Source organism: Muscardinus avellanarius, assembly GCF_963383645.1.
Source record: "Muscardinus avellanarius genome assembly, chromosome: 2".
Taxonomy (NCBI): Eukaryota; Metazoa; Chordata; class Mammalia; order Rodentia; family Gliridae; genus Muscardinus; species Muscardinus avellanarius.
This window is the reverse complement of record NC_137787.1, coordinates 19,705,594-19,726,862: the sequence shown is the minus strand read 5'-3', so window position 1 is coordinate 19,726,862 and position 21,269 is coordinate 19,705,594. Positions and strand designations below refer to the sequence as shown.

At 56.0% G+C, this 21,269-nt stretch overlaps 2 protein-coding genes across 2 annotated transcripts; one reads left to right on the top strand and one right to left on the bottom strand.

The window, feature by feature from the left end:
• Window positions 1–536: 536 nt before the first annotated feature.
• Window positions 537–15,812, bottom strand: OBSL1 (obscurin like cytoskeletal adaptor 1; the record flags this gene model as incomplete). Its single annotated transcript, XM_080689312.1, has 14 exons — window positions 537–832; window positions 987–1,256; window positions 1,805–2,080; window positions 2,251–2,538; window positions 2,611–2,886; window positions 3,553–3,825; window positions 6,535–6,807; window positions 7,685–7,957; window positions 9,342–9,614; window positions 11,407–11,703; window positions 11,895–12,197; window positions 12,329–12,580; window positions 12,668–12,937; window positions 14,801–15,812. The coding sequence occupies 14 exons, from the start codon at window positions 15,810–15,812 to the stop codon at window positions 537–539; spliced, it is 4,632 nt and encodes a 1,543-aa protein (XP_080545438.1).
• A 1,047-nt stretch (window positions 15,813–16,859) lies between these two features.
• Window positions 16,860–20,201, top strand: INHA (inhibin subunit alpha; the record flags this gene model as incomplete). Its single annotated transcript, XM_080689929.1, has 2 exons — window positions 16,860–17,130; window positions 19,369–20,201. 2 exons carry the CDS (start codon window positions 16,860–16,862, stop codon window positions 20,199–20,201), a joined length of 1,104 nt encoding a protein of 367 aa, XP_080546055.1.
• Window positions 20,202–21,269: the final 1,068 nt, after the last annotated feature.

Here is a 21,269-nt window from a genome sequence, read left to right as displayed (position 1 = left end):
TTTGAAACAGGGTCTCATTGAGTTGCCAAAGACCTCACTAAGTAGCTGAGGCTGTCCCGAGAACCATGATCCTCCTGTCTCAGCCTCCCGAATGCTGGGATTACAAGCATGTGCCACCACACCCGGCTAAGCCCCATTTCAAAGATTTGCCTCAGAGAATTTAAGTAACTTGCATAAAGTTACACAGCTAATAAAGGGCTCCAGCTGGGAGTAGGGTGGTGGTACTGCTTTTCAGCCACTATAGTTTCAAATTTGGCACAGATATCCCAGGGGCACATGACTGAAGGTTCAACACGGAGAGTCTTTTTGGTGTATAGTATTTATGTTTATAGCAAAGCCAACTTGGAAATATGAAATGGAATGCAAAATCCACATGGACTTCTGAGGTAAATACAAAACATTAGAAAAAGAAATTTTGCTTTGGGCAGGCTGCTTCTGGCTCTAACCCTGGACTGGGGTGGCCAGGGCTGACTTTCCTCAGCGGCAGGGGCACTTTGGTGGGGGTCTCGGGGGCTGCACTCAGGGCAGGTGGTGAGTTAGGAGAGGGCAGGGCACTCACGCCTCACGCTGAGCCTGGCCAGGGTGCGATCATGGTGGCTCTCGCAGCCGTAGGTGCCCTGGTCGGCCAGCAGGACACCACGGATGAAGAGGCGGTGAATGTGTCCATCCTGGGCCAGGGACAGGTGAGAGTCCAGGGGCAAGGGCTCCCCACCTCGCATCCAGCGCACAGCTCCCGCTGCGCCCACCCGGCCCGTCTCCACCTCAAGGCACACGTCCTGGCCCTCCTCTGCCCGTACATCCTGCAGCCGCCGCAGGAACAGCAGCTCTGTCTCTGTGGGAAGAAAGGAGGAGGCCATGGAGCCTTACAGGGCTGGAAGCGGGCGCCTTGCTCCACCCAGCCCTAGGCAGAAGCTCAAGGCTGCTGGGGCCAGGGTGGTGGGGGACAGGCACGGGGCCAGCGCTCTGCATCCTCATCAGCACCAGACCTCGGACATGGAGCCGGGCGCTTGTGACTGTATTCCCTGCCCGCGCGGTCACCGTCCCCGCGTCCTCCAGATGGCAGCCTCTCACAGTCAGGGTGCGGCTGGAGCCGTTCTGGGCCATCTCCAGCCGCGGCCCTGGAGTAACCACAGCCCCATTGCGCAGCCAGGTGACATCAGCATCCGGCGGCGACACTTCACACCGGAATGTGGCGTCGTCGCCCTCGTGGACAGTTAGTGGTGTCAGCTCTGAAACCAGCTTCACTGGTGGTGGCTCTGGAGGATGGAGTGAGGCCATGAGCCAGCTGGGCTTTAATCTCACCCTCCTTCCCAATCCAAGGAAACAGGCCCTCACTCCCGGGTCACACAGCACACCTCCCGTGAGGACCAGCCCTGTGTTAGCCAGTGGAGTGTCCCGAAGGCCAACTCCCTGCCACTTCTCCCTTTTGGCCGGCTCCTCTCAACCCCAGCCTGGAGCCCACTCTGCTCACTCTAATGTTAACAGAGCTTTTACCGTTCAGCGTTACTTGTCACAGGGTTCAGAGAGGCTAAGTGACTGGGCTAATGTCACGCAACTCCTGGGAGCAGAGTCTAAGTGGAGCCTGGGTGGGCTGACTCCATTGGCCCTGCTCTTAGTTACTGGGGTAGGCTTTGTCTTATTTGAAGGTTCGTGGAAATGGGAGCCCCGGGCCTTCATTCTGTGTCATGCACATATTGGCAGGAGCCAGAGGCATGGAGGCAGAGGTGTGGGAGTGAGAAGGGACCAGAATGGCAGGCGGTCCTGGGATGCCAGAGCCCAAAGGGTGTGAGGGGTGTACTGTTACCTTCCACGCTGACGAGGAAGATGCGGCTGTCCTGGGGCGCGTCACACAGGTATTCCCCAGCGTCCCCGCTCCGCGCCCCCCGCACCCGCAGCACCTGCCTGGCCCCGGCCTGCTCCAGCTGCACCCGCCCCTGGCTCGCCAGTCGCTCCCCGTCCTTGTACCAGCGTACAGGGCCCCCTGGCCCGGAGAGGTGCACCACCAGCTCTAGGTCCCCGCCTGGGGTGCTCCAAACCCTCGTCTGGGCTGCCTCAGGGGCCACCACCCGCACAGGGGGCTCTGTGGGGTCAGAGCTGGGGGTCACCAGGAGGGACAGGCTTCGGGGCAGGAAGGAAGGCAGTGGGGGCAAGATGGGGGAGGTGCCGAGGGGTGGGGCAAGGATGGAGAAGGGGTGCTGGGAAAGTGGGGGAGCCCATGTCTTGGGGTTGCTACTTTTAGGCTATACTCACCAGCCACTTGGACAGTGAAGCTGAGGCTCGGGGCCCCTGGAGCAGTTCCAGCCTGGCAGGTATAGAGACCTGCATGGGCTGGGTCTGCAGCCCAGATGCGGAGGATGCGGTGGGGGCCCTCAGCTTGGAGCTCGAGGCCCTGGCCCTCCTGCACAGGCCTCCCGTCGTGACTCCAGAACACAGGGGCGCTAGCCCTGGACAGTTCACAGCTCAGAGCCACCGGCTCCCCAGGGGCCACACAGAGTGGGCTAGGGGCTGCCTCTGGCACAAGGAACTGCACCGGTGGCTCTGCACAAAAAGAGGAGAACATGAGACTGTGCCTGTCCCCACCCCCCACCTGGGCTGGCTGGAAGCACCCACCAGTCAGGCTGACGTTGAAGGTGACAGCCTCATCACGGGTCTCACACACATACTCCCCGGCATCCTCGGGCTGAGCATGGGGCAGGGTAAGGGTGCGGGCGGGCCCCTCGGCGCCAAGCTGCAGGGCGTCAGATGCCTCGACCTCCAGCCCATCCTTGAACCAGCGCACCTGGGACCCAGCTGGGGCTACCTCGCAGCGCAGCTCCACACGCCCTGGAGCCCCAAACTGCAGATCCAGGGTGCGGGCTGCAGGGTGCACGATCCTCTCTGGTGGGGCTGTTGAGTGGGCACAGAGAAGGGCACATGGGTCTGGCAGCAGGCCTTGCCCACAAGATTCTCAGGCCTCACAGCACAGCTCCTGTGCACCTGCGGTGTGCCAGGCACTGGGCTAGACACCGGCAGCTCATTGCTTTGCACTTGACAGAAGAAAACCCCAGAGCTCCTTAGAGGCAAGTGACCCGCCCCAAGCCACACAGACAGAAGAGGCAGGGGAGACTCCCATCTCTCTTACCCTCCCTCCTACCACCCATCCCTCCTCTTTCCTTGCTTTGCTTCTGATGCACAAATCATCTACTCTGACTTATTTCTTGTCTGTTTATCCTTACTTGAATGGAAACTGCCTGAGTTCAGGAAGGCTTGTCTAATTGGTCCACTCGTATCCCCAGCTTCTCAAACAGAGTCAAGCACAGAGTAGTTGCTCCATAAATATTTGTTGAATAAAGGAATGGTCCTAACTGCTGGGCTCCCTGCCGCCAGGCCTTTGGTCACTCTCCCAATTGGATCTGAGCAAGCCAGGTTCTTTGGTGACCTCTCACCAGGAGGCTGGGAGAGTAGGAGGAGGCTGTGGGGGACCAACAGGGGCCCCCTAGGATGCAGGTAGGAGGGATGGCTGGGTGTCTGTCCCTTGTCTCTATACCTCCCTGGGTACCCTAGACTGCCCACCTGTGACGGTGACAGTGAAGAAGGCCGAGTCGTCTCCAGCATCGCACACGAACTCGCCCCCGTCCTCGGGCTGTGCGGCGGGCAGCACCAGGCGGCGGCGGGGGCCATTGCTCTGCAGCACCAGAGCCTCGCTCTCCTCCACCTCCAGCCCATCCTTGTACCAGCGCACAGGGGCGTCCTCTCTGGAGAGCTCACACATCAGCACCACACACTCCAAGCTCACGGCGACCAGGGTTACCTCATCCCGGGGGTATATGATCCGCACTGGGGGCTCTGCAGAGGGGGGCAGTCACAGGCATGAGGCCCCTGTTACCCATATGAAAAGAGTAGTGGGTATACTAGTAATAAGTAACCATAGCTCCACAGTCTGTCCTTTGAAATCCCTGGGGCCAGAGGTGGTACAGAATTCAGAAAGCTTTGGATTCTAGAAACGACGCATTTCTCATAAATCACTTATCCTCAGCCCACACTGGGACACCTCTTCCCATCATCCATCACATTAATACTTCTGCAGTGTAACATATATTCACCCTAAGCAGGATATATTCATATCTTATAGACGAAAAGGTACAAAGAGATTGACCCCACTGGCTTAATAAAGGGTAGAAATAGCTTCGCAGCAGTTCAACTCAGGTTTCACCGAAATGCCTTTGCATACCAAACTTACAAAAAAGCCTTTTGATTTTAAGGGGTTTCTTTTTTTTTTTTAAATTTCAGAACCGTGGGTAAGAGATGGTGGATCTGACTAGCAAACATATCTCTACCCCTTCTATTCCCAGAAACGTCCGAAGCACTCTCCACACTTAATCCCCACAGCGATACCCGAGGTAGGTTTGTTGTCTCCATTCTGTAGATGAGGAAACTGGGGCAGAGTGCGCGATAAAGCGATTTCCCTAAGGTTATAGCTGGCTACAGCGACTCTAAGGTAGGAGGAAGAAACACCATATTCTCAGGGAGGCTCACCCTCCGCAGGCAGCGGCAGGATTCAAAGCAACACTCTCTGCAATAGTGCATGACAGCTGCCAACGCCTGAGAGTTCTCAGGGATGCCACACTGCCACACGCTGACCCTGAGAGCTCATCTCCAAGTGCTGGCCACTCCTCCACTAACAGGGAGCCATGTCAATGCTGGAAGTGACCAGTGCCTTGAGCCCAAGCCTACACACCATGACCTCTTGTTGCCTCCATTTGCCCCCTTGTGGCCATGCTGGGAAACTGCTAGTTTCCGGCTCTGGGGTTTTGCAGAGGCTGCCTGGGCAGAAGGACCCTAGGCACTGAGGATGCGGGGAGACTGCTGCCTTGAGCTCATGCAATCCACCTCCCCAAAGGGGGTTGCTTTTAGCCTGGAGAATGCAGGCTGGTTCTCTGGGGCCTGGCAAGGTTGGCAGATTGCAGAGGGGAGCTGCCCCGGGGGTGTGTGAGGCAATTTTAAGTGGCAGTGGTGTGGGGGCAGGGGGCAGGCATGGGCCTGGGGTGCCTGCACAGCCTGGAGACCTCAGGTGGGTAGGGGACGTGGTTCACTCTGGCCTAGAGCTGAGGTGGTGTTTGTGTGAACTTTCCTGAGGAGAGCCTGGTGTTTTGTGGGGAGGCCAAGTGTGGGCTGGAATTTGGGTGTCCATGGCCATTATGCCTGGCCAGGCTAGGGGGCAGGAGAGGGTGAAAGTAACTGGACACAGGACAGAACATGTGCAGAGGCCTTATTGACACTGTGGGCTTGTGTGTGCCACGCTAAACTACCTGAAGTGCAGGCAGCGTGTGTGTGGGGCCTAAGCATTCAGCCTGCGCCGGGCACTGCTCCTAGGGCACGGCAAGGGAGGGGTTCCAAGACTGTGCTAGCTGTAGGGTGGTCACTCCAGGGCAGCCACAGGGGTTCTTCAGTGCCACCCAGAGGTACCTAACCCCCCAACACCACACATAACACTGGATTGGCATAGTATCCCCAAAGTGTCCAGGATGGAACCACCATCACTTCCCCCAATAATCTGTTGCTTTTTTTTTTTTTTTTTTTTTGCCTAGAATGTTCTCTGTCCACCTGTTACCCCTACTTAGCTCTGGTATCAGCTCTGAAGATGCTTCCTGGCCAGCCCAGCACCCCTGCCTTGGGATTCCTTCAGTGGCCCTGGACTGCCCACATCTCAGGCTCTGCCATGCCTGGCTCTCCTGCCAGGCTGTGTCTACTGGGAGGCTGTGTCTAAGCTCGCCTGCCTGCTGCTGGGTACCGGAGTCCCTGGCTGGCTCTGCATGGAAAAGCAGGCTCTCAGGCCCGCCTTGCCTCTCCTCTCGGCTCTCTTGAGCCCTCTTCCCTCTACGCACTTAGCACGAGGTATTGCTGTATGTTTATTTGCACATTTATTGGTTTAACACAGGGGTCGCAAACTCGAACGCCCACAGGGGCTGGATAGGTGAGGTCAGTAGCTGAAGCAGACTGGGGAGAAGTAAAAAGGAATGGCAGGGCGGAGGGTGGAGGGGTGGGGGCCCCGTACTATGGGGCAGCTGCTACTCAGTGCCAGCCGATCGTCGCCATGGGGGGAAGCGGAACCAGAGCCGCTGGGTCTTCGGCTTTTTCAAGAGGACGCATAACTCCGGATTGTTATTTGAATTGTCCTGACTTTGGTAAGACTCTGCAGGCCAAACAAAACACATCTGTGGGCTGCCCGTTTGCGACTCCTGGTTACCAGCTGCCTCCCAACTAGACCGGCTGCTCCCTGAGAACAGGGACGGTATCTATATTACTTACCGGTTACTCCAGCACCTGGCCCAGAGACAGTGCTCGGTCACTGAGCTGGTGAAACACAGCTGGTCCAGGAGGGGCCTGCCTACTCAGAGGAGTGCCCTGGCTTTTCCCAGCAAGGACCCTGATGCATGCACCGTAGGCCCTGCCTCCCTCCTCCCTGAGTGTTCCAAAGCAAGGGGATGTTTGGCCAGCTCCCCTGGGGCTTAGGACTGTCCTCTGGTGACCCTGGGGAGTTGGGTGGGCCCACACCTGTGACTGTGACAGTGAAGGAGGCTGACTCATCATCGATTTCACACAAGTACTCCCCGGAGTCCTCGAGCCGGACGGCAGGAAGCACTAGACGGCGGATGGTGTCCTCCTTCTGCAAGAGCAGCGCTGGGCTCTCGACCACCTCCTCGCCGTCCTTGGTCCAGCGCACCTCAGCCCAGGGCCGGCACAGCTCACAGGTCAGCACCACACGCTCCAGGCGCACAGCTGCCACGTACACCTTGCCGCTGGGATACACGATCCACGAAGAGACGTCTGGAGGACAGGGACAGCCGCCGCTGGACACGAGGGGCTGAGGCCGGGTGCCCTGCTGCCCTCCCTCATCCAAGCCCCGTTCCTATGCCTGGAAGTTTGGCCACAGGTTGAAGAGGGGCCTCCTCTAGACAGCTGCTCACAGCTAGAGACAAGGGGTCCCCTGAAGACAGTCATTACTGCCAGGGGACACAGTCACAGTCACCAAGGACATCAGGCTTTGTGTTGTGTGGGTGCTGCAAAGTGGGAAAATGGTGTGGACCTCTGCTGTAGAAACACTCCATGTTCTCCAGGTTGGAATAGGGACTGTATGGAAGGCACAGTGCGGGAGAGGAGGGCCGAGTCCCCCACGTGGAGCCAGGGTCCCAGCAGGACAGGGATTGTTGTGTGTGTGCATGTGGTACTGAAGATTGAACCAGGGACATTCTACCTCTGAGCTATACCTCCAGCTGTTTGTACTTTTTGTTTTGAAACAGGGTCTCACTAGGTAGCTGAGAGTCTAAGTAGTTAGTTGCTAAGGCTGACCTTGAACCTGCAATCCTCCTGTCTGAGCCTCCCAAGTGCTGAGATCGTTGAGACCTTTTGACCCCTCTAGTGCCTGGGTCCCCCTTGCTCTGCAGTAGAATTGCTATCCCAAAATATCTCTCTTGGCTGGGATCTCCAGGAGAATGGAGGAGGCAGGGCTTCCCTGGTGACATGGACAGCTGGGAACAATGTATTCACGACAACATGCTTCCTGATTGTGGCAAGACCAGGGGTAGAGGGGAAGGAGAGGAGGTCTCATCAGCTCGGGGAAGGGTATTGGGGGCTGAAAGAGGGGCCCAGGAGTGGGGGTGTGACAGCGCTCCAGCTGGCCGCCACGGCCCACCTGGCCCCCCACCTGTGATAGTGACAGTAAAGTAGGCACGCTCCTCTCCAGCAACGCACTGAAACTCGCCCCCATCGGGGGGCTGGGCGGCGGGCAGCACCAGGCGGTGATGGGGGCCCTCGTGCTCCAGGACCAGGAGGTCGCTTTCCTCCACCTCTTGCCCATCCTTATACCAGCGCACAGGGGCGTCCTCTCGGTCCACCTCACAGGTCAGCATGACACACTCAGAGGTTATGGCGTGGACAAACACGTGCTCCTGTGGGTCCACGATGTGCACTGGGGGATCTGGGTGGGAACAGAGACGGTCACACAGACATACCACGCATGACAGACAGAAGTGCACATTGGGCTGGTGGCCCGGAGACGCTGTCACTGCATGGAAAGACACCAAGGGGGTGGTGCTCAAAGCCATATTGCATGAGGGGTTCAGGGACAAGGACTCATGGCCTAGCAAGAGAGTCATGACAGGGGATTACGTGGCACCTGGGTGCTCCACGGGCCCCAGAGGACCAGAGGTAGCTGGGTGGGGATGTGGAGGGAGGCAGGGAGGCATACAGATCCACACAGTGGCAGCCACCTTTTATCTAAGCTGAAGGGATGTCACTCTCACAAGCCACACTGGCTGAGCTTGCTGCTTCCTTTACTAAAGGTGAAGTGCCCAGCATGGGCAGGAGAAGGATGTGACTAGTGGCAGCTGCTGCTCCCTCTAGTGTGAATATGGGCAGTGTCTCCAAAAGTTGGTGCACGAAAGGCTGGGACCTCAGGCTAGTGCTGCCGGGGCCACTGTGGACCTGGAGGAGGAGAGCCCTGTGGGAGGCCTTTAGGTTCCTGGAGTGTGTCCTCAGAGGGGCCTGGGGACCCCCTGCCTCTTCCTCTCTTTCATTTTCTTCCTGGTCATGAGTTGGGCAGTTTGCTCTGCCGCATGCTCCCGGCCCTCGTCACCCAGGATCTCATCAGAGGCCCAAGCTAGAGGTCCACTCAGTCTTGGACCAGAATCTCTTGGCATTGGTGTGAAAACGGGATTTCCACTTGGAGGGAAAAGATGAACAGGATCTAGACTTCTACACTGACCTCCCCAAGAGCTGGCTTTGTTAAGAGAGGATGCTACGCTCAGCCCTGGATCTTCTGGATAGTCCAGGAAGCCTGGGGATCTGCATTTACAACTAACTTCCAGGATGCTCCTAATGCAGCTGGTTGTCTGGTCACAGCCACTGGACCGGTGCACTGAACGCCTGGAGCAGTAAGCAAGGGCAAGTCCTGGACATGGATCTGAACTATGACAGTTGATGGCTGTGTGACAGTGGGGAAGTTCGCATTATCTCTGAGCCTTAGTTTCTTTACCTGTGAACTAAAGATATATTGCCCCTCCTCTGGTTGTGAAAATTAAACGAAACTGCAGTAGAATCAGAGTAGATGACCAGTAAATGTTAGCTCTCATTTTTCCTTCCTGTAACTGCATTGAGTTTTCCTCACCCAACCCGTGAAGGTCATGTGTGCTCCAGTGCATTGGTAAGGGGGAGAAGCATGGGCTAAATAACTTAAAACACGTCCCCTGGCCCACTAGACAGTCTGTTAGGGACCCTCCCAAGCAGATAGACAGGGGTTGGGGGTTGCACGGCCCTCAGAACTGGCCTCAGGTGGAGGAGCCCAGGCCAGCAGGGTTCCTGACCTTGGATGGTGACACTGAAGAAGGCCGAGACTCCTTCTGTCCTGCACTCAAACTCGCCGCTGTCTTGGACTTCAGCCTCGGGCAGGATCAGTCGGTGTTTGCGCCCATCTATCTTTACCACCAGCGACTCGCTCTCCTCTACTTTCTGCCCATCCTTGTACCAGGTAGCAGGAAAATCCACCCGTGAGAGTTCACAGGTCAGCACCACCCGCTCTGAGGTCGTGAAGGTCAGCGATACTTTGTCCTGGGGGCTCAGTATGTGCACTGGGCTCTCTGCATGGGGAGAAGTACAGTCACTCAGCATCCTCTACCTCTGGTAAGCATCTCTCTCACTGTGCTTGTGCTTAGTGTAAGGTGGACATCCAGTAAGAGAGCTGCCGACAACACATCTGTTGGGGTTTAACAGCAGAAGTTTTAATTTTGCTATGATTTGGATATGATCAGTATGTTTTCTCAAAGGTTCATATGATGGAAGCATGGTCCTTAGTGTGGTGGAACATTTCAGAGGTGGAGCCTAGTGGAAGGAAGTTAGGCTATTGGGAACATCACCCTTGGAAGAGATTGATGCAGTTCTCACAGGACCCAACTCATTCATAAGAGAGTAGGTTATTTATTTATTTATTTATTTTTGCAGGTCTGAGGATGGAACTCAGGGGCATTCGACCTCCGAGCTACACCCCCTGTCCTATTTTTTATTCTTTATTTTGAAACAGGGTCTCACTAAGTTACAAAGTGCCTCACTAAGTAGCTGAGGCTGTCCGCAAACCACGATCCTCCAGTCTCAGCCTCCCAAATGCTGGGATTGCAAGCGTGCGCCACCACGCCCGGCTTGAGAGTGGGTTATTACAAAGGGAGGCGATCCTGTGCATTCGGTTTCCTCTGTGCACAGCCACTTCCTTTCCCACTACACTGCTGTGTTGTAACTCAGCCAAAGGGCCCTCACCCGAGGCTGAACCGATGGGGCTGCTCAATTTTGGACTTTCAGCCTCCCAAACTGTGAGCTAAATAAACTTCTTTACAAAGTACTTAGCATCAGGGGTTAGGGGTGTGGCTCAGTGGTACAACACCTGCTTAGCATGTACTAGGTCCTGGGTTTAATCCCCAGCACATGCAATAATAATGATAGTGATAGCAATAATGATAGTGATGATAATAATAAAATATCCACTATCGGATTCTATGATGGCAACAGAAAACGGACTAAGATAAGCTGGGTGTGCTGGTGCAGGCCAGTAACCTCAGTACTCAAAGGCTGAGATAGGAGGATGGCAGGCTTGAAGCCAGCCTCAGCAAGTTAGTGAGACTCTGTTTCAAAATAAAAAATAAAATAAAGCGGGGGGTGTAGCTCAGAGGTAGAAGCTGCTGGGTCCAATCCTGCTGGGTCCAATCCTCAGCAACACACACACACACACGCGCGCGCGCACACACAGAAAATGAACTAAGATAGACTTAAACACCAGCCCTTATAAGCAGTGGTTTTAGCATGCCTAAGAATTCTGAGAGCCTACCAAAAATGCAGATTCTTAGACCTCCACAATGACAGGTAAGCATCACTGTGCCCTGGGTGACTCTGACACCGACAATCCTGAATCATATTCTGGAAATACCACATCTTGGTTGCTGTTTATTTCTGCCTCTGCCACCTCAAGGCACCATGCTTGTGTGGTAAACACCAGCGTGCTCCTTGATTCTCAGCCCCCTTGGCCTGACTCTCCTCCTCAGGCATACCTCATTCTCTTTCTTTCCTTGTACACCAGGAAGGTTCTGGAGCCAGACTGCCTAGGTTTACAATCCAGTACCATCACTCATAAGCTTTGTGACCCTGGGCAAGTTACTTAACCTTGCTGCCCCATCTTTCTCACCTCTAGAACAGGGATGAGAAAAGAACCCATCTCAAAGGGCTGTCGAGAAGGCCGTGTTAATTTATATCCTTGGGCCTCATCTGAGCCCGTTATGGATGCTTCTTATTCTCCTGGCCCCATTGTGAGAAATGCATGTTCCTTGTTTGGCCAGCAGAACTCCTATGTCTAGACCCTATGCCCACCAGGTCCTCATCAGCACCCACCTTGGATGGTGAGGGCAGCCGAGTCCTGCACGCCAGGGCAGCTGAAGCCAACCAAGGCCCCACTGTCTTCATGCTTGACAGCTTGCAGGATGAGTCTGTGCTGCAGGCCCTTCTGCTCCATATGGTACCGCAGGGCCCCAGGCTCCACCTGGCCCTCTGGCTTGCTACTCTTGAGCTCTTCTCCATTCAGAAACCAGGTGCCCTGGATGATGGTGGAGAGATCGAGGGAGAAGACAGCATCCTCCCCATCGTACACCTGCACGTCCTCCAGACCTGCCACCAGGCGAGCTGTGGGCACTGAGGTGGGGACAGAGTGAGGCCATCAGAACCAGAAAGGAGACAGTGCAGAAACCAGACAGCAGAGGGCAGAGGCTGGCTGTGGAAGGGCATAAAAGGACAGAGACTGGGAGCTGGCAAGGGAGGAGAGGAGATAGGACGGCCTGACTTGGGGCCCTGCCACTGATGCTGAGTCTGCGGGACGGACTCACCGAGGTGAGCGGAGCCATGGAACACAACGTGGGGACTGCGGCCGTGCTCGCTGACTGTGCAGACGCGGAAGCGGTAGTCGCCCTCGGAGGGCACGCAGTCCCCCGGGACCTCCACAGCTCCAGCTTTCTCAATGCTGAAGCACTGGACCCAGTCTTCAGAGCCCACCTCCTGTCGTTCCAGACGGTAGATGAAGGGGGTCTCGGGAGGTGGATCAGGAGGCTTCCAGGTCAGCAGGACCGTGTTCTTGTGGCCCTTGAACATCTCAACCAACATGGGAGGTCCAGGAGGATTGTGTTTGATGCCTGAGATAGAGGCAGGGTTTGTTCTGGAGCCCGCTCAAGCCTCCCTCCCACAGCCCTTTGCTTTGAATCCACATTGCCACCCAGGCTGACATCTGGTCACCCTCCCGCCCTGGCCTCCTGTCCACCCTCACATTTGACTCTGAGCAGAGTGGTGGTACGGGAGTTGCCCAGGCTAAAGGTGACTTCGCCAGCATCTTCTCGGGTAACCCCCGGAAGGACCAGGGCGTGCATGTGGCCAGAGCTGGTCTGGCAGGTGGTCGGCAGCTCCTCCCCATCACGGCTCCAGCGCCCCTCTACTCCATCCTCTCGAGTCTCCACCAGCAGCACGGCATTCTCTCCCTCTAGGACGTCAAGCTTCCGGGGCAGCCTCTTCAGGATGGGCCCTGATGTGGGCAGGAATCCATCAACGCAGGGGCTAGGCACCTGCCAGCCTTAGCCTCAGCTGAGCCTCCACCCGCTGGCCAGCTGACCTTTGACCGTCACGTTGGCCACGGTGCGCACTCGGCCCCGCATCTCACACAGGTAGACACCATCGTCGTCTGCCTTCAGCCTGTGGATGATGAGGCGCCTGACAGTGCCCTCCTCGATCTGCTCATACTTGCGGCAAGGCAGCAGCCTTTGGTCCTCACGGAACCAGGCCGTGGGGATGCGAGAGTTGGGCACTTTACACTCCAGCACGGCAATCCCATGCTCCCGGCCTTCCACATCTTGCAAGGGTCTGGTGAAGCGGAGGCGGGGCTCTGCGGAGAGGAAAGAGACAAGAGAAGGCCCTTGAGAGGGGCCAGCCCAGGAGGAGGGCTCCTAAAACATGCTCATGCAGCCTGCTCAGCCAGCAGGTGTATGGGATCATAGCAAAACCACCAGAAGGGAAGCAGATGGCCTTCTCATTAGATCTTGATACTCGCTATCTACATCACCCAGCAAGTCCATCTGAACACTCCTGGGCCTTAAGTTTCCTTACTTGTAAAATGGGGAGGGGGAGAGTTGTGCCAGATCAGTGATTGTCAAAGGGTTTCATGGGCCCCCCAGAGGCACCTTACCAATTCTCCAAGAGTCTAAGTTGAATATTATTTTTAAAGTAGCCTAACAATAGCTGGGCATGGTGGCACACACCTGTAATACCAGTACTTGGGAGGCTGAGATAGTAGGATCACAGGTTCGTGGTCAACCTCAGCAACTTAGTGAGACTGGTTCAAAATAAAAAATAAAACAGGGCCAGGGGTTTAGCTTAGAAGGAGAATGCCCCTGGATGCCACCACCAGCACCATCCCTCAAAGTAGTCTAATCTTTTCCAAAACCATTTTCTCTTTCTTTCTTTCTTTGTTTGCTAGGGATTGAGCCCAAAGGCATTCTACCTCCAAGCTACACCACAAGTCCTTTTTATTTTTAAGCAGGGTTTTGCTAAGTTGCTGAGCATTTTACTACATTGTTGAGGCCGGTCTTGAACCTATGATCTTTTTGTCTCAGCCTCCCCAAGTACTAGGATTCCAGGTGTGTGCCACCATGCCTGGACAAAATTATATTTCCAAACTAAATATATGATGTTGGAAACTATCAGAGGGCTGACTTGGATTTCTGGAGAAGTATTTTGTGCTGCTCTGGGAAGTTCCTCTTGCCTTCCCTCTAGGCTCTTGTTTCTTGATGAAGTTCCAGTTCAGCGCTGGCCTGGCAAGTTTGTGCATATCAGGCTGTACCAGAGGCTACCGCCACAATGCAGGTGCCGCACGCTTGACTGCATGCCAAGCAGGGCTCAAGGGAATTTGCCAACATTTTTTTCACCCAAGGGAGAAAGCTGGGAATAACCAGTAAAGGTATAATCCCTCAAGTTGTGATGAAATGTTGTGGAGGATTCTAACTTATAGTGTGAGTTTAGGGTGTGCTTTTTATATTCTATGGATTTTCTGTTAATGAATAATATAAGCATTTATTCGATACTGGTGATTCAACTTTGAAATACAAGGTCTCTCTCCTTCACCTTCTTCTGCCAAACCTGAAGAGTACTTTAATGAAAGAAAGGTCAAAAACGGAGGGACATTTCCCCTCCCTGTCCACCTCTCCTGTGAATGGGCAGTCGCTTCACTGTGATGTCTGCCGCCTGGCCTTCCCCATTGGTTCAGAGTCCAGATCCACAATGCTACAGCCTCCCCTCCAAATGTGTCCAACACAAGGTCCCCTTGTTCTCCCAGATTACCCTTTATGTGCCTGTTTTAAGTTTAGACTCGGCAATGCACACCCATAAAATGAGCCTTTTCTCTGCCTTACACGTTGGGACCGTAGGTGGAAATTCAGTTGGGGAAAGACAAATATCAAAGGTTCAAAAACTGGAGGAGAAGAGGTCTGGGGCTCTCAAGTGCGAATCAACCACTCCTGCTTGGTCTTCCGCCATCTGCAGCGGAATCAGCCGGGTAGTTCATTAAGAAATTCCCAAGGCCCCAGGAAATCTAATAAACCCGAATGCCTAGGAAACAGTATTTCAACATTCCCTTCGCCCCTCAGTCCTTGGGGCAGCACTGACCACCGAGGGGCTGTGCAGGCGTAGGCGAGGGGGCCTCAGAAGGCTTCGGAGGCCCCTCCCCAGCCCCGGGCCCCCCAGAGGGCGCTACCTTTGACGTGCAGCTGCACGGCGCTGAGCGTCTGGCCCGCAGAGTTGCGCGCGGCGCAGACGTAGAGCCCGCGGTCCTTGGCCTGGCAGTACAGCACTTTGAGCACGAAGCCGCCGTCGCGGTCGCGGTACATGAGCCGGCGGCGGTCGGGGAGCAGCGGGCGGCCCTCCCAGTGCCACTCGATCTCGGGCTCGGGCTTGCCCATCACGTAGCAGCGGAACTTGGCGTGCTTGCCCTCGTTCACCCAGAACGTCTTGGGCGCGCACTTGAGCGGCTCCAGCACGGGCGCGGGGGCCTCGTCGGGGTCCTCGGGCGGGGGCTCGGGGGGCTGGTGCACCTGCAGCAGCGCGCCCGCCTGCGCGTGGCCGTGCGCGTTGCGGGCGTGGCACACGTAGACGCCCGAGTCGGGCAGCCGCGCCGCCAGGATGCGCAGGGCCAGGCTGGCGCCCCCGCCGCCCCCGGCGCGGCCCGGCTCGAGCGCGAAGTGGCTGCGGTCCCACACCTCGTCCAGGGCCATCCCGTCCTTCTCCCAGTACAGCGCGGGCTCGGGGAGGCCCGCCACCTGGCACGTCAGCACCACCTCCGCCCCCCGCAGCACCCACTGGGACCGGGGCCCGCTCAGGAACGCCGGGGCGCCCTCCCCGGAGCCGGGCGGCGGCGGCGGGCGCTGGGCGGGCGGCGGCGCGGGCCCCGGGGCCGGCGGCTCCAGCACCGTGACGGCGGCCGCCGCGTAGGCCTCGCCGGCCGCGTTGCGGGCGCGGCACACGTAGACCCCGGCGTCGGTGGGCAGCGCGCCGCTGAGCCGCAGGCCGTGCTCCGCGCCGTCCTCCGGGAAGCTCAGGCGCTCCGAGGCCGCCAGCTCCTGGCCGCCCTTCTCCCACACCACCGTGGGGGGCGGCTCCCCCAGGACCACGCACTTGAGCTCGGCCTCCGCGCCACTTACCACCCGCGCGGGCCGCGGGAAGCGCAGGAAGCACGGGGGGCTGCCCTGGTCCCCCGAGCCCGCCTTCATCGCGGCGGGAGTGCCCGGGGCGGGCGCGCTGGGGACCTGGCGCGGGATCCGCCGCGCTCTCCCCCGCCGCGCGTTCCCGGCTGGCCGCCTTACCCTCCGCCCGCAGCTGCAGCTCTGGGGCGCGACGAAGAGCCCGGGCCCCGAGCCCAGCGCTTAGGGGGCAGTCCTTCCTGTTTGCCTTTGCAGAGAGGGGCCCCGCAGCCTCTGCCCGCGGCCTGGCTTCCTGCTCTCGGGAGCCTCTCTTCCCAGCCCCCTCCCACAGCCTGGGCCTCCTCTTTCCCCTCCTCCCTCCCACCTCCAGCCGCCAGGTCCCCAGGCGCCCGCCAGCCAGGCTTGGGCCTGAGTGGCAGAGGCGCCTGCAGCTGCCAATCCCAAAAATATTCTCTGATGACACAGCTGGAGGACAAGAGCCCAGACTGGCTCCTCCAGGCTAAGTTTAGAGCAGGCTGGACCACCCGCCCCCCGCCGGAGCCCCAGTTCTAGTCTGAGCCTCCGCCCTGCCCCCCTCGCGCTGGCCCTGCAGCTGCTTGGCTGAAAGGGGCCCAGAAGGTCCGAGGGGGCTGGTGCCTTCGGTCTTCCTTTCAGATGACACTTTCAGGATCTGGGGCCAGCTCCCAGGCTCCTGTCCCACCTGATGTCACCCGGGTGTCTGGTGCTGGGCTGTGAGTGTGTGTGTGTGTGTGTGTGTGTGTGTGTGTGTGTGTGTTTGTGTGTGTAAGTGTGTGTAGAAGGGTTGTATGCTTGTGCGTATGGGTCAGGTCACTTGGGGTGAACGCCCTCCCCAGCCCCCTCCCCCACATTCTTGGCGGGAGTGGGAGATAAGGCTCAGGGCCACAGACATCTGCGTCAGAGATAGGAGGTCTCAATGCCACGGGGCAGGGGCAACTTGGACTGCGGGGCGTGGGAAGGGCTGGGGGAGACTGGGGTAAAAGGATGGGAGAGGGCGGGTGATGGGTTAGGGTGTGGAGACTGGGAGGCCTTGGGCAGACTCAGACAGGAGGGCGCAGGGCAGAGTGCGGGTTCCTAGTTGGCTGGGCCAGGTGAGCTATGGTGCTCCAGCTGCCCCTGCTGCTCCTCTTGCTGTTGGCCCTGCGAGGCGGGCAGGGCTGCCAGGGGCCAGAGCTGGACCGGGAGCTTGTCCTGGCCAAGGTGAGGGCCCTGATCCTGGACGCCTTGGGGCCCCCGGCAGTGCCTGGGGAAGGCAGGGGTCCTGGAATCAGGCGATTGCCCCGAAGACACGCCCTAGGGGACTTCACACGCAGGAACTCTGAGCCCGAGGAGGAGGATGTCTCCCATGCCATCCTTTTCCCTGTCACAGGTAACAAAGTTGGGGAACCAACAGGGTGGCTTTGAGCATCCTGGAACTTCACGGCCTCACCTGGGTTTGAATCCCAGCCCCCTCACTGGACTGTGGCTTTGCAACCATGCGCCAGTCACTAAACCTCCCTGAGCCTCTGTCTCTTCATCTGTCATATAGACGGTGATGCTCACTGCCAGTTTGAGTGAGCCAATGTACCTAGAGTAACTGGCCATAGAAGGTGTCTAGAGACAGAGCCGAATGGGCTCAGGCCCCTTCTGCCATCTTTCCTGTTATCTCTGCCTCTGCTTCTTCTCAAGCCCTTTCTTTAGCTCCAGATAGCTGAGCCTTGAGAAGAGATCAGGGAGGCAGGACAGTGATTCACTGGGAAACTACTTTCTCTTGCATTCCTGTCCTGCCTCCCCCTGTGTATTTTCCTGTGTTTCACTGACTGAACAAATAAAGCCCCCCCCCCCCCGCCCCCTGGGTGAGCTTCTACCTGTCGCCTGGCCTACCTTTCTCTTGTTGTATGCTACTGCGGATTAAACCCTGGAACATTCTACCTCTGAGCTACATACATATCCAGCCGTTTTTATTTTGAAACAGGGGGGTCTCCCTAAATGGCTGAGGCTGCAGTCCTCCTGTCTCAGCCTCCTAAGTACTAGGATTACAGGTGTGTGCCACCACACCTGGCCCACTTTTCTCTTAGAGAAGATCCCCTGTCTCTCTTGCTTCAGCTCTTTGTAGCATATTGGGGGAAAAATGAGACTTTGGAATCAGGCAGAATCCTAGCCTGGCTTCTTAGTAGTTGAATGTCACTGCATCTCTTTGAGCCTTGGTCTCCCCCCTCCTCCTCCTCCTCCTCCTCCTCCTCATCCTCCTCCTCCTCCTCCTCCTCTTTCTTCCCCCTTTTCTCCTCTTTTTTTGGGTACTGGGGATTCAACCCATGGACATTCTATCTCCAAGTTATACCTTCAGCCCCTTTTTTACTTTTTATTTTGAAGCAGGGTCTAAATTTCTGAGGGTCTTCCTGAGTTGCTGAGGCTGGCTGCGAACCTGCAATCCTCCTGTCTCAGTGTCCCAAGGACTGAGATTACAGTTGTGCGCCGCTTTATCCATCTAAGCCTCAGTTTTCTATCTGCAAAATGGATCAATAATTATGAATTTATAATGAGAGAAGCTATGTAATGCATAGCCCCAGTGACCCATCCTTTGACTGGGTCTGCCCATGATGATTTACTTTATTTTTCTGGTACTGAGGCTTGAGCCCATGGGCACTTTACCATGGAGCTACATTGTTAGGCCTTCTTATTTTGAGATAAGTTCTCACTATGATGCCCAAGCTGGCCTCACACTTGCAATCCTCCTGCCTCAGCCTCCTGAGTTGCTTCCTTTAGTCTCTATATGTCAGGACAAAAGATACCAGCTATATTTTGTTGGGAAGGACGGCACTGTATTCTGAATTATATCCTTTTTCCTTCTCCTTTTCTTCTCTTTTCTTTTTTTTATTGACATTGACTTTTAAAAAATGAAATATTTTAAAAGAATTTATCATACAGTATTTCTGCAGCCCTAAAGATATAAAGAGTAATTTAATATGTACACCCACGTGCACAGCATTCATGATGTACTTTGCACAATCTGATGAACACACCTGTAAGTCTAGCCATTCTAAATGTTGAAGAAGGTAGAGCAAGACAGGGACTCTTACACATTACCATTGAAAATATTACTTGGTAAAACCACTGCAGGAAAAGTTGGCAATGTGTGTGTGTGTGTGTGTGTGTGTGTGTGTGTGTGTGTGTATGTGTGTGTGGTGTTTTTTTTTTTTTTGTACTGGGGATGGAATCTAGGGGCATTCTACCTCCCAGCTACACCCCCAGCCCTATTTTTAAAATTCTTTATTGAAACAGGGTCTCACTGAGTTACAAATGGCCTCACTAAGTAGCTGAGGCTGTCCGTGAGCTGCGATCCTCTTGTCTCAGCCTCCCAAATGCTGGGATTACAAGTGTGGCCACCATGTGCGGCTGTTTTGTATTTTTTTAAGTGTGCTGTAATGATTAAATGAAAACAGGGAGCGCCTGTGTCAGTTCTCCCAAGACTTGAGAGAGTCCCCAGGTCTGGGGGTTCTCAGCAGAACGCTTGGCACGTCACCATCACTGACAAATGGCAGTCACGGATCCCCCCTGTGGCAGCAGGGCCGGCGGCCTGGGTCGTGCAGTCAGAGCTGCCCTCTTCTTTCCCTTCTGTCCCCTGCAGGTGCCAACTGTGAGAATGAGCCTGCTGCTGGAGAGCTGGCCCAGGACGCCGGGGAAGGTCTCTTCACATACGTGTTCCAGCCATCCCAGCACTTGCACAGCCGACAGATGATTTCAGCTCAGCTGTGGTTCCACACGGGGCTAGACAGCAAGGACTTACAGGGCTCCAATAGCTCTGAACCCCCGCTCAGCCTGCTGGTGCTGTCGTCTAGGGGGCCCATAACTGTGCCCACATCCCTGGACCAAGCGTCCCCTCTCTGGGTTACCCTGCAGCTAGGAACCTCTGTTCTCCCTCTGCTGAACCGCCCAGTCCTGGTGCTACTGCTGCGATGTCCCCTCTGTTCCTGCTCAGCTGGGCCCGAGACCATGCCCTTCCTGGTGGCCCAAAGTCGGTCCAAACCACCCAGCAGAGGGGAGAGATCCCGGAGGTCCACCTCCCCGATGCCCTGGCCTTGGTCTCCCGAGGCTCTGCGTCTGCTGCAGAGGCCTCCGGAAGAACCTGCTGCCCATGCCTACTGCCACAGGGCCTCCCTCAACATCTCCTTCCAGGAGCTGGGCTGGGAACGGTGGATCGTGCAGCCGACCAGTTTCATCTTCCACTACTGCCACGGTGGCTGTGGTCTGTCCACCCCACCGGACCTGCCCCTGCCAGTGCCTGGGGTCCCCCCGACCCCTGTCCAGCCCCTTTCTCTGGTGCCAGGTGCCCAACCTTGCTGTGCCGCCCTCCCTGGAACCATGAGACCCCTTCATGTCCGTACCTCTTCAGATGGAGGTTTCTCTCTCAAGTATGAGACGGTGCCCAACCTTCTCACGCAGCACTGTGCTTGTATCTAAGGCCGCTTCCTTACCCCTTGGCTGGTGACCAAGCCTCTGCCGTCGTCAGCGGGGAGGGACAGCAGAGTGTGGATAGATGGTTTCCAGCCCTTCTTCCTACGGCTTCTCTGCCTGCAGTCTCCCCTCCCCATTTCACCCCTTGTTCCAGGGGTAACTTGTAACAATAAAGAACACAGTGTGTACGACCTGGAGTGCTTCTCTGATGCCATTCTGGGGAGGACCAGCCCGAGAACATGGGGTTGTGAGATTTTATGTCATTCTGCTACACTTGACCTTGCGGATCTGGGGTCTAAGAGCTGTGATTGGATGTGTATCTGTTGGGAAGGTACAAAAGCTTCCCAAACTCCTTGCTTGGACAGCCACTCTGGAGGCAGAATTGGCCCTCCTCTAGTGGAACCTGACATGTCAGTCAGGCTGTGCCCCATCACTCCTACTGCCTCCACCTGAGGTGGCCCTGAGCCCCCCTTGACTTTCTCTGATCTCACTGTAGGATGGCTTGTTGCAGGTTGGGATTCACAAGCCTTTTTTTTTTTTTTTAAATCAGATTCCAGGCCTATTTATTTATTTATTTATTTTGAAACATGATCTTGCTAAGTTGCTGAGGCTGTCCTTAAACCTTAAATCCTCCTGTCTCAGCTTCCCAAGTACTGGGATTACTGGTGTATGCCACCAAGTCTGGCTAGTTTTTTTTTTTTTTTTTTTTAATAATACTAGGGAGATGGTAGAGGTAGTGGGCTTTTTGCTTGTTTTTAACATGTTTTTTTTTTTTTTTTACTTAATTAAATTAAATTTAGCAATTCTAGTTTGGGCCCTAAGATTTTTCTTTGGGAATTTTGCTGCTATGTGAAATCCCAAAGTCTGAGAGTCAGGTCTGGAGCACTCTTTCAGGGTCTCTGAGTCCTTAGATTCTACTAATGTAGCAAATCAGAAAGCTATTTCTGTCCCTGCCCGAGAAAGGCTGAGTGGCTAAGGACATCTTTTTGTCCTTGCTCCTGCCAGAGATTGTGACCTGTGGCACCCGGTGAAGATGATTGTTCAGAGCTGGTCAGATCTCAGGGTCTCTTGGGG